Consider the following 15,935-nt stretch of genomic DNA (forward strand, 5'->3'; position numbering starts at 1 on the left):
GTTGCAACACTAGCAGTAGCAGTTTTTATTCAAGTTTACTTGTAAAATCTTGTTATAGAAAATCTGAGATGTTAATCATATTTACCAAAAAGCAACTTCAATTTTTGGCAATGTCTCATGGTCACTAACTAACTACCAGCTGTTTGATGAGGGCAGAGCAGGGGATGTCATCTGTCTTGACTTCAGCAAGGTTTTTGACACCATAACATTCTCAGAAGGCAGCTCAGGAAGTGTAGGTTGGATGTGAAGAACTGGCAGATGACAGAACACAGAGGGTAGTGATTAACAGCACCGAGTTGAGTTGGAAGCCTGTGGCCAGTGGAGTTCCACAGGGATCAGTTCTGAGGCCAGTCTTGTTGAACATCTTTATCAACGACCTGGATGAGGGGACAGTGTATCCTCAGCAAGCTCACTGATGACACCAAACTGGGAGGACTGGATGATTCCCCAGAGGCTGTGCTGCCATTCAGCAGGATCTCAACCACCTGGAGAGTTGGGTAGAAAGGAATCTCATGAGGTTTAACAAGGGCAAGCACAGAGTCCTGCAACATATACCAGTACAGGCTGGTGATTGACCTGCGGGAGAGCAGCTCTGCAGAGAGAGAGACCTGGGAGTCCTGATTGATAACAAACTAACCATAAGCCAGCAATGTGCTCTCGTGTCCAAGAAGGCCAATGGCATCCTGGGATGCATCAAGAAGAGTGTGGCCAGCAGGTCAAAGGAGGTTCTGCTCCCCCTCTACTGTGCCCTGGTGAGGCCTCATCTGGAGTCCTGTGTCCATTTCTGGTCTCTTCAGCTCAAGAGGGACAGGGAACTTCTGAAGAGAGTCCAGTGCAGAGCCACCAAGATGATCAAGGGACTGGAGCATCTTCCTTATGAGGAAAGGCTGTGGGATCTAGGACTGTTCAGTCTGAAGAAGAGGAGACTGAGGGAGGACCTCAGTAATATTTACAAGTATTTACAAGGTGTATGTCAGGGGACTGGGACATTTCTCTTTCAAGGAATAATTGTGAGACGTGGAGCTGTTTAGTCTGGAGAAGACTGAGAGGGGATTTTATCAGTGTTCATAAATATCTAAAGAGTGGCTGTCAAGAGGATGAGGTGAGTCTTTTTTGGGGTAATGCCCCAGTGAGATGATCAGTGGTAACCAGCACAAGTGGAACACAGGAAGTCCCACTTGAACAAGAGGAAAAACTTCTTTCTGTGAGAGTGATGGAGCCCTGGCGCAGGGAGGTTTTGTATTCTCCTCTGAAGGTTTTCAATCCCCACCTGAACGTGTTCCTGTTCGACTGGATCTGTGTTAACCTGCTTTGGCAGAGGGCTGGACTAGATTATCTATAGAGGTCCCTTCCAACCTCTACCATTCTGTGATTCTGTGGTTTCTTTGTAACCAAAGAAACCTGTATACAGAGATTTTCAGCACATATATCTTACTGGAGGCTTAGACCTCAACTGAGGCTGGAAGACTTCAAGACTAAATATGGATCTATGAAGCATTTAAAAATGAACAAAAGTGAAAACGGAAACCAAGACATTTTCCTATTTTTTGTGATAAAACAATATGTATATTCACACTTTTATTTTACTTGCCTATGTCTCCATGACATTAAATACACTTTCATAAAGAACAGTAATGAGAATGAGTCTTAGACGTAATCCATGACAGGATGCAGTTTGGTTTTTTAAGAAACACCATGATGGTTTGTGGAAGAATAATGGCCTGTATGGCTTGAAAATCTATCTTGTGATAATGTAAGAGGTTATGAATTATCTAACCATAATGACATGGGATGATACTCTTACTCCAGTGAGGAAATGGAGAAACTCCCACTGACTTCAACAAGAACACAGAGAGTTCTGGTTTTGGAAGGCTGATTTTGCCATGTTTCTAAAATGAAGTATTTCAAATAATGGAGTGAACAACAGACGTCTCCCTAAAGGACCTCAGGGAGATGATAAAAGTGGAGAGCTGAAGAAGTATACAAATAGAGGGTTACAATTTCGAGTCTATTTGGAAACTGACTCATCAAGTCAATTTGAGGCAGCATCACATCCCAGACAAACTGAAAGTCAATGCAGTCCTTGAGAGAGGCAGTGGAGAAAGTGACTGCAGAACTGCCTACCAGTCCCTAGTCTGCAACTGGGAATTTGGATTTCACTGAAAAGATAACATATATAATATATGTGACATGGGCATGTATAATATGTATTAATATAGATATGTAGTATATGTCACATATGGTACGTGTGCATCAAAAATTATGAAAGTGTGCAGCTCCTTTACCTTTGTCTCTAAATCACCTTCCACAATATTTAAAAAATATTTGAATGAGCATACTTTAAACTTTCATAAATACCTAGAAAAATACCAACAGGTATCTGTAAATAAGCATACATATCCATCTCTGTCCTTAATGTGCACCATAAATCCCATACATATAGTGGTTTCAATATATGTAGGATGCACTACTGGTGTCAAAATGCTAAACCTACATTTATTATCTCTGTGCTATAAAAATGGCCTTAGAGGACCTGTAGTAATCTATTCAGTCAATGATTTGCTGCCGTAACATTTTCAGTCATCTCCACTCTATTTTTGTGTCCTACTGTTCTGAAAATGTTAGGGCACATCAATGCTTGTCACACTGAAAAATATCTGAAAGTATCCTAAAAGCAACAGTCAAATTAAATAGAGAAGCAAAAAAAAACCTAGTTAAATAGCTCTTCTGAAGAGCTTAACTGTTAAGGAAAAAAATCCCAAACTACACTGGGTTGATTGGAGAAATGAAAAAGCACTGTCAAGTAATATGGCCTGCCACAGTTCTTCGATCTCCACTTGGAATTGTATCAAATATACCATTCCTAATGTTTAATTATGATAACCAAAGGGAGTTGTCACACTTAGAGTTTCTTAATTTATAACTGTCTATTTGTATATTTCTGTTAAAACATTTCAACACTATAAAAAATAGTTGTATAATCACACAGTTGGTGATAGAATCACACAAATCATATCAAGAAAAGGACATCACCCCAGGAATTCTGAATTCTTATACTTGGCTTCATAGTGAAACTACAAGAAGGAACATGCCAAATTTCTCCAAAAGATCAAAAATCTTCTGTTGCTCTGAAATGGTGGCAATGCAACATATACTGTAAAAATCCTCCACTCCAGCCTTCAGTTCAGGATAACTACTGCATCCATGCAGAGTTTTGCAAGAAACAGACTAAATTACAAATACAGATTTGCTAATACAGCAGGAACCAATATTCACCTTTTATTCTTGGATATATCACTGACTTACGGCTTGATCAAGACACATACCATTCCTATCTAATCAATTAGGACAAAATAACTTGTTTATGTCAGAACTGTGCTATGACTCCCAGGTTACTCTGTGCAAAGGCTGCTGAACTCCCTAAAGACGTGTATATAGCTGAGTAAAAATTACTGTTGAAAATACTGACTTTGTTGACTTCCAAGTTGAATTTTTTAATGGGAACTAAAGGAAACTTTTCTCCCTTTAGACCAAAATATGACCACTATCTTTCTGTCTTTGCTGGCATTTATATCAGTATTTCACAATGAGATCCTACAACTTCTCACAAATTAAATGAGATCACCTTCAATGTGCAGAAAAGCAATCAAATTTTCCATCAATAACAAATGTTTCTAATCCCCTTGCTTTTAGGGAGTCTTAATTGTCCAATATCTCTTTTGCCAATCTGAACCTCTGTATTCTGAATCTCCATATCCTGAATCTCTTCTTTTTCTGTTGCCAAATCACCTTTAAGTAATTTATTTTGAATGACAATGTTTAATCCGACACATTGGTTCCCAATATGCCCAGTTTTGTGAGCTCCCTTTTCTGAAACTTAATTTGATTTGCTTTTTGAGCTTTCCTCATGACTCCACGTCTTCTCTTTATCATGTCCACAAATGAGGCAGAATAACCCAGAAAAAATCCTACACTGGCACGGCAGGGCCCTGGGAAGAAAGCCTTGTTTTCATTTCCACAGATTTTTCTTTTATTTCCCACTCCCTTGTGCTAACAGCTTATCTTATAAACGAAAACTCTTTAAAGCTGTGACTGACATAGCTGTCCTAGATTGAGAGGGCTTCTTTGCTCTTATTCATTGGCAACACAACCATCAACCCATACCAAACGCACAGCTGAAGAAACCTTGTTCTTGCTCAAGAGCTACCTATACCTGAAAATTTTTCTAATTAGACTCCATTAAAAAAATGAATCTGGACATGGCATCATCTATGAACAGTGTATTTCATTGTCAATCACTACACATTTCACTGGGGTTTGTCTGTGGAGCACCCTACTTCTCAGGTTTCAGTTAATAATACACATCTTCAGCGTGATACTTCAGCAGGGTAAAGAAAACAATGACAATGCTGTTACTCCAATTGTGTCAGGAACACAAATTTACACAGGAAAAAAGAAGTATGCCTTCTACTTGTGCCTTCTTATTACAAGCAAGAACAAAGAATGGATGCATTATTAAATTGACTGTTAACATCAGTACCTGATTAGGTAAAAACAAAAAATAAACACGATTATCTAAGGTCATTCAAAGTAACTTCAGTAATATTTTTGAAAGTAGATTATGTCTTCAGTGTTAAAAATATAAAATAGCATTTAGCCATCAGACAACTTTAAAAACAATGGCACTATTGCCATTTCTCATATGCATTGAGTTCTATATTTGATAGAAACCAGAAGTGAAACCAGATTGTGACTTCCCATGCGAGCCACTAGGCCTTTCTCCCTTCTCAGAAGCATTTCAAAAGCAAATCTGAACCTGTAGCTCTCAAGCTCTCAGATATGTTATGCTCCTTCATGAGAAACAGATTCCTTCAGCTCTTCCTTCCAGCACTCTGTATCTGGCTGATGAACTGGCCAGCAATGACTAAAGCAGGCAGGCTGATCAGCTGAGGAAATTTCTAAACTCTTTTTGAACTTTTATTTGTTATTTCACATTCTTATTTAATGCCTATTTATTTCCACTACAGAGACAGCTTACAAAAATACCAAAAAAACCACACAACCCAAACCAAAACAAAAAAATACTCCCAAAAGAAAGAAAACAGCCTGTTTACTGCATAGATGTGTTGCCAGGAAATCCCATTGTTGTAGTGGTGAGTAAAAGTCCTGCACCCTGACTTGTCTTACTCACCCAAAATCACGTATGAGCTATGCAGCCTTTCCTGATTAATGAAAGTGGTCAAATGTTTTACAACACTTGCTAGGAAGTCATCCTTCTGTGCATGACCACTCTGATTACTAAGCTGGAATGGTTTCACACATGCCCTGTAAATCAAATCCTGATGCACAACAGGAAGTTTTCGTTGCCAAGTCTTTTGGAGTTTAACACAGCACCAATATGACACAAAGCCAGGTGTTAAAATTGTCAAAAGGAGATATTTTGAAATGGAAAACACAAGACAGAGATCAATATCTATTTTTGTTCTATTTTTTTAAATCTGCTGCAATTCAGTGTTTCACCTGAATAAAATATTTCTAACTACTGTTGAGAGATATACAGAAGGATAAAATGCTTTCCGCTTTATTAAGATCAGAGGGGCAGAGCAGTAAAAGAGGGTTTACAGGAAAATAAACATAATTAAAAAGATAAGTCAGACCAAAGCCATCCTGAAAGTAGGTTAGGACAACACTAATATTATACTTGGTTAACTTCTCTCATGTTTTATGCAGAGTTAGTACAGACGTTTAGTGGCTGGCACCTTCTCAGTTTATATATCCAGAAATACTACGATCCAGCCCTAACCACTTTAAAATTATGTTTCTCTTTGATTTGCTTATTCTTCAAGCTCTCTCAACTTGGTTTACACAGAACATACACAAGAGCCATCAGATATTTGCACATCTTACATGGGGGAATTATCCCTTCCCATTTACCAGACAAAACACTCTGCATTCCTTTACTGAATTTTAAAGAAGTTATGCTATCTTTCAGCCAACATCCTCTTGCCAGTAAAAACAAAAAAGAAAGGTTTGTGACCTTAAAAACATCATGTGCAAGTGAAGATTCGCACAAAATATTCCACTAGTAGGTTTGAGAATGGATAGATGCTTCCTCCTCTTCCAGCTTAATCCCCAAACACCCTCACTGTCAAAAGGCTATTGTTAAGGCATGGGCTTCCTCCAAGACCACATCCTGTGAATCAGGTCGAAGTGAAACACAGAGCTGCTTTAAATGAACTACTCTTTGCGTGCCATGTATGCAAGTGTAAGAAAAACTACATGGCTCAAAAAATTAGTGGACTAGAGAAAAAAGAGATAGTGGACCAAAAGTAGAATGAACACATAGTTAAAAAAAACCAAAACAGCAGGTCTCGTTTGTAATTATACCCTGATTATTTGCTAAATACAAGAGTTTCTGCTACACAGAAGCTATCTAAAAAGCAGACATTAGGACTAAAAAAGTCACCTCTACTTAAAAAAGGCCTGTTTTTATTCCATAACTATGTACACTTTCCACATAATATTTAATAAGTGAAAAGCCTATCAACAGTGTTGCACAAAGGAATTTTGACAAGTGTTTTACTGCTCCAGAAAAGGGATAACATTTTCTGCATCTCTAATAAATTATGTCAGTGTGTGTTGATGATATACATCAAAATCAAAGAACGTAGCTGCATGAGTATAATTCCCCCTCCAGCTCAGAGCTGGGCCCACACTGAGGCTAGCCACTGAAATGAAGAAAAAGTCAGAGCTGTCCTCATGAAGCAAGTAGGAAAAATAACTCATTATCTGGCTGTTTTATTCTTAACTGATCCCTTACAAAAGGCAAAAGATGGGCTTGTGGTTATGATGTGGAGACTGGGACTCAAGTTATATATGACTTGAAATTCCTAGTCACGCCACAAAGTCCCAGCCTGAGTGTGGGAAAATCATCCATTTCCCCTTTAATCCCTCCTCTCCCTCAGCACTGTGAGGATAATATTTTTCCTTTTCTCTCACACTTTGTGTAATATAGCCACACATTCTATAGAGTTATGACTAATTTCTACTATGTGCATACACACTACCTGCTGTGACAAGACATCAATCTAGTAAAAATTTCTAGGATCAATGTCTGGTTGAAACTCATAAAAAATCCACAGAAATGACATTGGGGTTTTTTGTTTGGCTTGGTTTGGTGTTGGGTTTGTTTGTTTGTTTGTTTGGGGTTTTTTTGCTTGATGGAAGAATGTTTTCCAGAAGAACAGAACTTCCTAAGCTTAATGGTACCCTTCACTCTTCTGAGTGCTTTGGATTGCTCCCATCTTCTAATGACCAGTCTGAACAGCCCCTACAAAATGCAGCCAGTTGAAATATCCACTGCAGTGCTCCTGAAAGGATCTTGTAGCCATAAACGGAATGGGGTTTACAGGTCTTCTATGTTTCTTGTTATAGAGCAAAGAACTGAGTCCCTGAGAGTCACTCCACTGCCAGACCTTACAGGATCTTGAAGCATGAGGGCACTCCAGTTCTGGTATCCTATATGCTAGAGAAATGAACGTTTCCAATCAAGCAACTAGCTGGCTGGTCTCCGGAGCTACCCTACCGATGCTTCTGCAAAACATAACTGGAACTGCAATACTTCACTGAAATGTCTCTGCAAACACCCATACATATTGTACAACTTTCTTTTTTCTTTTTCCTTTTTTTTTTAAGGTAGCAAAGCTGTTTCCAAACTGAGTCCTTACATCTCTATGGCACTGTGGGCCACAGAGCTGTCAGCTTGGTTTCCCAAAGTAGCATGGCTGTATTACCACAGATCTACACTCATCTGAGTCAATAAAAGAGAAAAGCAAAGAAAATGAGAAGACCATGGCCGTGGAGAACTTTGCACAAGAAAGGATCAGTGTACTTATCTGTTTTAAAATCCTCAAGTGGTGGAGACAGTACACCTTCTCCAAGCAAAACCTTCTTCTGTTTAACTACTGTTAACACTGTGAAGTTTTACTTGAGCCTGACTAAAACCGCCTAGGGTATAATAAAAGCCCATTAATTTTGTCCAGAGACCACTCATCTCCATTTATGGTCAGGGAGAACAGACTACCCAAGAGGCTGCAAAAGTGTTGCACTAAACAAATGTTGCTGAATTGCTTCAGGTTCTGGAGCTCTGCTGGTGTATCCATGGTGTATCAGCACTCAGATACGCTCACATTTTCACGGAAAGTATTTTTTTGTCAGGAAATCCTCAAGTAGCTTCCCTAGGCACAAGAATAATTATTTTCTGTTGATGCCCAGCACCAGCTTACAACACACAAATTAATATGAAATATGATGACTTCTATATTCTTGTGTGAGAGAACTCAGAGTTACATGTTGTGTTACTGTACATTTACGTCAACTATATGAAAATGCAGTTGGTACAAATGAGTAGAAAAGAATCATGTATCAGTAAAGTTGACTCCAAGCTCATACCGCAGAAGGCTCTTAAATCAGTTATAATATAGTGTAGACAGATGGTGCTGGATACATAAAGCACATTAAAGACACTGTTATCTGTTTGATTAAGAAATAATTCAGAGTACAAGGGCAAGAAGCTGAAATTGCTGACAATCTGAACTCCTGCCAACTGTCCTGGCTTCACTCGGGCTCTGTGAATTTTAAACACACATAGTCCCAGGTGTCAGCAGTGCTGATTGAAAATTCTGGCAGCTTGTTCAGTGCTTTTGAAACAATGCTGGCTTCCCATCACTAGTGGTCACTATGGGGAGAAGATGGGCGGTCTCTGGCTGCTTCTGCTGCCCTTTTTCTTGCCTTGGCTGTAGTGCTGTAAATGAAACAGTCGGCACAATGAGCAGCCTTCTTTCTTGCCAACCCACAAGACAGACATCTTCAATGATATTAGTACTGAGAAAAGGAAGGGTATGACAAAATAGGGAAATAAACTCATTTATTTATGTTCCCTAGATTCAATATGTCAAGAAAATTGGTGGAGCGGAGCTTGGCCCTGAGAGACCGGACAAAAAGGTATCCAAGAAATTTAAAGGTCACAGAGATGTGGGATTGCAACAGATTCTGTGCTTGAGGGAGATGTGGGAAAGGGTCACACAAAACTTAAGTAAATGGTGTGGAAGGGTTAGCTGAGGAAAGACAGAGATATGGAAGTCGTTCATGGCACACATCTGTTTTTTCAATGTGCATGGTACTCCCACTGGGGTGAGCAAGAGCTCCACCCATGTACGGAAAGCAAAAATATTTGTCTTGTGATCTGTCTAGATAGAGGAGCCTGAGCTGTCCCAAGTTTGGCGCCTGGTGATGGGCAGGAGTTACCACATCACCAACAAACTGCTTCCAATTGATGAGGAAAAAAATGGAATGTTTCCCTGCTGACTCCAATATCCTTCTGCCACAGGGATAGTTGATTGACACTAGGGGCCCTCAGACCAACACTGAGATACAATAGTATGATACTAAATGAAATGATCCTCAAGAAATGATCCCTTCACTTTAATAGAAGCAGTATCTATTTTTGCCTAATCATATCAAAGTATTTAGCTTTGTTTTGTGACACTGACATTAATTTTACATTACTTAACTGTTTCAGATCCCATTCTTTGCTGGCCATGCTTCCCAGGTAGAGAGCATCTAGTCTTCTGCTTTCTGATGATTTACAGACTGTTTCCCCAGCCCAGATGCTCAGATTTGGGTGCTCTACAGAAGAAGTCAGTTGTTGTGTCCACAGCTAGAGACATCGTATTCACTGTCATTTCTTCCAGGCAGCACTGCAGCAGGTCTGCTTCCCTGAGGAACTCATCCTGAGACCTTCATATATCAAAGTTAGATTGTTAAATGATGAATTTGGTGGGGCTAAATCCTTCCAAGGGAGACCATAAAATTACTCTCCATACATCCTCTGTATACCAGTATTGAAGTATCCGGAAAAGTTTTAGGCTTACATTTGTATACTGGATCAATTGTAGAGCCTGACTAGTACTTTCCAATGATGAACAGTAATATGAAAAATATTTCAGTCATGACAGGAAGACTTGATTAGTGGATAAAGAGAAAAACAATATATATCTATGATATGCAGAACCCTGTAAAGATGTCTGCCAACAGGAAGGAAGAAGCAGATAAAGCAGACAGCAGCGGACAGATAAGATGGTCAAAGAGAAACTGAAAACAAGAAACAAACAGAAATAAGATAATATGACAGTAAAGGAACTAATTAACTCAGAAAAGAAGGCTAAAATCTTATCTTCCAAGTCATATAGCCAGAACACTACAATTAATATATCAGATTCACCTCAGAGAAAATTAAGTTTGCAAGCATAAATGATGGTTCAGTGACCTTGAAAGAAGAACGTTTGATGATGGGAGGAAAACCCTGGAAGCGTAAAGCAGGGCACTGGAAAGAGCAGTCCCGGGAAGTCAGGCCAGAGACCAGTGTGTCTATCAGGGATGCTGACTCCCAGCAGATGCTCACCTTTGTGCCAGACAGGATTTATGGCAGTGCGCTTACAACTGCACTACCAAATGTGTGAGGGCTGCTGGAATCTATCGTGGTGACCTGGAGTAAAACATGATTGATCTTGGCATTTTGCTGTAGGTCAACATAGTGCAGAGTTATCATTTAGTGACCAAAATAAGTTGTTTTTGCTAACAAACTCTCTTTGTTCCTTTAGTTTCAAGCCATTACTTTATTTACCTTTCTACAGCATGACTTGATATTTTTTTCATTTTATTACTGTTTGATAGCCCATTCTACAACCAGAAGAGTATCACAAGGTAGCCTAGCATGATCTGATAATTATGGCTTCTCTAATTTAGCAAGCAATATAAAAGTTGTGCACAGAAATATAAATAATACTGTACTCACAGTTAGAAAAATATTACAAAAGATATTGGTATTTTCAGATGTGGATTTGCATAAAAACACTCTGCAGTCCAACTGAGCAGCAAAACTCCATCTGCTTCAAAGACAGCCAACATTTCACCTCATGAATCCAGCAGCTGGATTCCTTCCCTGTGTACATATATAGGAATAAACTTTTGTCTATATGATACTCAGGGAAAAAGAATGTGGTCTGAATGCTTGCGTTCAAATATTTTGCATTACTAGTCGCATCATAAGTGTTCATACAGTTAGTTTAAACATTAGTGGGTTTAGCAAGAAATCAGATGGATCTGTATGTGACTTAGGTACCAGAGCACAAATTATGAAAATTTTGAACAACAGTGTAGTGGAACAAACTACACACAGAACAAATTAAATCATTAGCAACTTATTATTTGCTTTCCTCGCCTTAACTGTGTTCTATCCAATTAAACAAAAAAAGAAAGTGAACATAATCACCTTAAACTTTTTCTACCACATTTTTTATTAAAATACTATGACTTGTATTAAACTTGAAACTGCATCATGTCCACAACAAAAGGAAACAACATAGACTACATGTGCAAGTGCAGCAAAATCATGTGAGATGGGAGAGACACCTAGGAGAAGAGAAGTGATGTTTGCAGCTGTATTCCTAACCTGCCTTGGCAAGGAAATTGTGTGAGAAAGACAACACAAAAGTGTTGTGTCAAAAATCCGTAACAGTGTGGTGAGGCTGGAGGCCATAAAGGAAACAGCTGGGTGGCAATGACCTACTGTATTGACATGTATAACCCAAATTTGACTTGGAGTCCTTAGGAGCTATAGATAGAGACAGGATATGTCACAGTGACTAAATGTGTTAATCCAAGTGCCTTCCAGACAGGATGAGAAAGCTGGTGACCCACAGTGTGACACATGTAAAATACCAAAGAAAGCAATGCTAAAGGTTGTAATATAGCAAGCAAGGGCAAAAGTTAACCAGATGATTATTTCATATTTTCTGTTGTCTTTTGCAAATAGATATTTGTCATTTTCCCCTAAAAAATCAGTGTTGCCTTATATCTAATGGTATAACAGAAGCATATAAATAGTATGCTATATAGGCAGATTTTACTATCAGTTAGAAACTCAGACTAGCTATTCATTACATTTTAATTGAAAGACCTTTTATGTCATCGGTGTTATAACAAAATATTCCCAATGCACAGCACTGTGTACCACAGAGCTACCTAGGAAGATCACATGTTTGATTAATATATTTGCTAACCAAAGAAATCAACCAAAAATCCATCAGAAACAGCCCTCACAAATGGTCAAGCTTTGGGACAAGACAGTCTGTAATGCAGAACTTGCATCTATCTGCTCAGCAAACCTGAAGAGATATTAGCTCTAACAACTCTCTTAAATCCATTCTTAGAACTACTGCTTAGATAATCTGAACACACCACTGAGGCTACCAGGCGCTGGAAAATAGGGTTGCATGGCTCTCCGTCACTCATGAAGGAAAGTAGTATTCTATACTTCTAGGCTGATACTTCAAAGTTTACTAATAAGAAAAGTTTAAAAATAATTTCTTCAACAAAATCACCCTTATAGCCCAAAATACTTCATCAAAAAGATTTCATGAAACTCACTTAAAAGGCAAAAGAGCGCGCATTACAAATATGCGCCTGGAAGAAAGTTGGGCAAAGAGCTGCCACCAAGTCTCACTGGAATTGTTGGACTTGTAAGGGAGAATACTAAAAGGCTGAAGAAATTTGAATGCTCTGCCCTTCTGTAAGTACAGGTGTCTAGGGGAGGTTTTCACACCATCATGTGCACAAACTGGTCTTACTTTTTAAAGACCATCTTTTAAAAGTGCTCAGTTGCCTCCATTGAGAACAGGAAGAGAAAGAGATCCAATAGCTGGTATGCAATTTTGGGGGACTAGAGGTTTTTTTTTGGGGAGGGGGGCGGTTCTTAAAAAAGGTCTCTAATAATACAAGTATTGTCAATCCCATGAAAGATGAAATTGCAAATTGTGACACAGTTTGAGTCCACATAGCCTGTTACTTTAATCATTAGCACTTCAGCCGGGCTCAGGACCAGATGTCTTGGAAGAATATGACTCCCATCAAGCCTCATACTCATCACTAATAGTTCTCAATGGTTTAAATACTGAAGACAAGACAAGATGCTTCATATCTTTCTCCACACTTCTCAAGAATCAAGAAACATCTCTCTGTAGGCAATATAACTATCCTTTTTTTCCCCTGAAATTAGTACTTGCAAATCTATTTTACTTTTCATGTAATATCCATTAAAAAACAACATTAAAGAAGAAACATAAAGTATATTTTCTATTAAAATATGCAAGCAGCTAAGAATCTCATTGTGCTGAAATGTCATATTATCTTCATGTCACACTCATGTCATAGAAATGGGCTGTTCATTGCTTCTGGTAATCAAAAGATGAAAAGTCTGCCCCTATGTTATCTTTCTATAATGCATGTCTGAGACCACCAATGCACCATCTTTGGAAGGCAAGGAGAGGTGATACAGAATACTCCAAGGGAAAAACTAAGTGACATGACCAAAATCTCACTCTCTCAGGGGAATATGTGGCAGGGATTAAAAACAAACCCAAATGTTCAGAATCCCAACCCTGTGCTGTAACCACAAAACCAATTTTCTTCACAAATATTGCATTAACCCAGTAACTAAAAACAAAAGAAAACCAAGTACATATATTATGTGTATCTTGCCACTTTAACAACTCTGATGACACTCAAGTATCCTCAAACTAAATAAGAAGCAACTAGAAATATATGTTTAATCACAGCATGGTAATCAGTTCCACAAACCAAAAGTACTAGAAAAGCAAGGGAAAGTAACCTCACATAACACTGCTTGCTGAAGCTGTTAAACCACACATGCAGCTGTAATGTACTGACTAAAAGATCTACAGGAGTATATACAACTGGCAAGAAGGGACTCACTACTCATGTTCAAGGCATGAAAAATGTTTTCAACTACAGCAGACAGACTAGCAGAAGATCAAGCAGAAGTATTAATTCAGACTACTAAAGAACTCCCTTACAGAAGAAAAAAATCCTAACCAGTCTGAAAAACATTGTGGTATCCTACTTGAAAGGATTTTTTTAATCACAATGAATCAGAGCTTGAATAGGAGCTAGGAAGAAGCTATTTTGCAGAAGAGAAAAACACAGGTACTTTAAACCAAGAAGCTGTTTTTCTGGTTCAGCAGTTCTGTAGCAAGTGTAGCCAGATCATTTGAAAAGTGAAAAGAATCAATTACTTGTTTTTGTTTTAAAAGAGTCTCCCTGTGGGAATAGGTGTGGGCGTGAGAAATCTTCTTAAAATTCATAATATAAGATGAAGTAGCCAAGTTTTGGGTTTGGGTTTTTTTCTAAGTACTGTCATGTCATTGTTGTGCTTACTGGGTGCAGAAATCATTTTTCTCTACTTATGATCCTTATCAAAATCCATCAGTGAAGCATTTAACACACATTTAAAAACAGAATACTGATTCAAACAGCAATGCTGAGTAAAACAAATTTCCAAGGCTGCTAAGAGATGACAGCAAAAGTCTATTTATCCAGTTAACTCTCAGCTCTGCATGCAGTAAGTTTCTATCAGATTTTTGTCTGAGCAAACCAACATTTTCTGAGAATTGAGATCTGCAGGTAAAGTTTACAACTAACCTTACTATCTTCAATCTCCTGGGTTTTTCCTTGAAGCGCTCTTCTCTCTCCAAAATCACAGGTTGACTTTAATGTAAGCTGACAAGAAAGCATCGAGCTCTCTGCCCCAGCAAGCTCCAAAGACTTTGATGAGTACTGCTGCGAGCCGGCGGGGCCAAGGTTGGCTATCGGGAGGGCAGTGTGAACAGGCTTTGACCCAACGGTTGGCTGTCTTAGCTTGGAGGCAACCCCAAGCACAGGCATGGCTTCTGTAAAAGTATCTTCTTTCTGCCAAAGAAAATGCTCCTGACCTCAGTCTGTTAGACTCCAGTTTCAGCAATTCCAGAACAAATACATTAAAGAAAAGTAGCAGTAATCTCTTCAAAAACGTCTTAAAACAATAATATTACGAGTTTCATAAGGAGGAAAAACTTTCCCTTCATCTCTCCCCTTCTCCCTCGCAGCCACTCACACGCGCTGCTCAGTGAGTCAGTGGCTCTGTAAGACTAAACACTCCTTTGGGGCGTGAACTTTTCTTGAAGGTAACTGCCACAGAGCTGCCTGTCTGGGATTAAAGAACTCATAAATTTGCTTTCTCTTCTTCCTACAGCATTCCAGGTCTGTGTGTTAAGTGAATGAAGGACAGGAGAAAAGGAATGAGAGAAGAGATGCAACTTCCGCGTACTCCAACTGTCAAAACAGCTCTGAGACCACAACACTGGAACCAGAGACCTCTTCCTGGCTACATAAATAACCAGCCCACATCTTAAAAAAAACAAACCTCTTTTTTTAAAATTTTTTTTAAAAAATAGGAACTGAGTATTAGCCAAAGCAAACAGCTGTTGGAAGAGTTTTTATCCCGGAAATAATCTCAGCAATGAAGCTGTTTGTCTGATTCCTGGCTATTTTTCACTGCTGACAACCATGAGCTACGGTGTTTCATTCCCCGTTCCTCCCGTGAAATCAGGTTAAAATCATTCAAGAGCGTGGCTAGGAACAGACGCTGAATCACAGTGTGGGTAACGTCTGTCTCTGCTGTGAAAAAAAAAAAACAACACAGAGCAGGATATAGGAAAATCACGAGCATTGTTAGAAGATTTAGTCAATACAGCTTTTCAGAGTTTTTTTTTTTTTTCCCTTTTTCTTTCTTTCTTGCTGCTGGTGCTAACGTCATCTATTCAATGTTAACACTTCCCTTTCTAAAAGCATTTAAAGCTCCATAAAGCCCATGTCCAACGCATCATTTCTGCTTGTTGCTCATAGAAATATTCTTGCTGGCAACCTCAAATCCTTGTACAATACAAGACAGATAGGCAAGCAGAGCAGGATACAAAATGAGTCACAACGGACAATCCAAATTGTTGAGCAGCATAAATGCCTGCTTAAAAGGACAGCTA

The 15,935-nt window shown here is 38.9% G+C and overlaps 1 protein-coding gene across 2 annotated transcripts in view; it reads right to left on the reverse strand.

The window, feature by feature from the left end:
• The window catches only part of NAV3 (neuron navigator 3), a 268,894-nt gene extending 254,079 nt beyond the window's left edge, over positions 1-14,815 (reverse strand). For both annotated transcript variants that reach the window (XM_062016086.1, XM_062016078.1), the window contains exon 1: positions 14,560-14,815. In XM_062016086.1, the coding sequence (XP_061872070.1) occupies positions 14,560-14,802 (243 nt within the window). In that variant the 5' untranslated portion in view covers positions 14,803-14,815. The remainder of the gene's footprint in view (positions 1-14,559) is intronic.
• Positions 14,816-15,935: the final 1,120 nt, after the last annotated feature.

The sequence above is a fragment of the Colius striatus genome, chromosome 1, assembly GCF_028858725.1.
Source record: "Colius striatus isolate bColStr4 chromosome 1, bColStr4.1.hap1, whole genome shotgun sequence".
Lineage (NCBI taxonomy): Eukaryota > Metazoa > Chordata > Aves > Coliiformes > Coliidae > Colius > Colius striatus.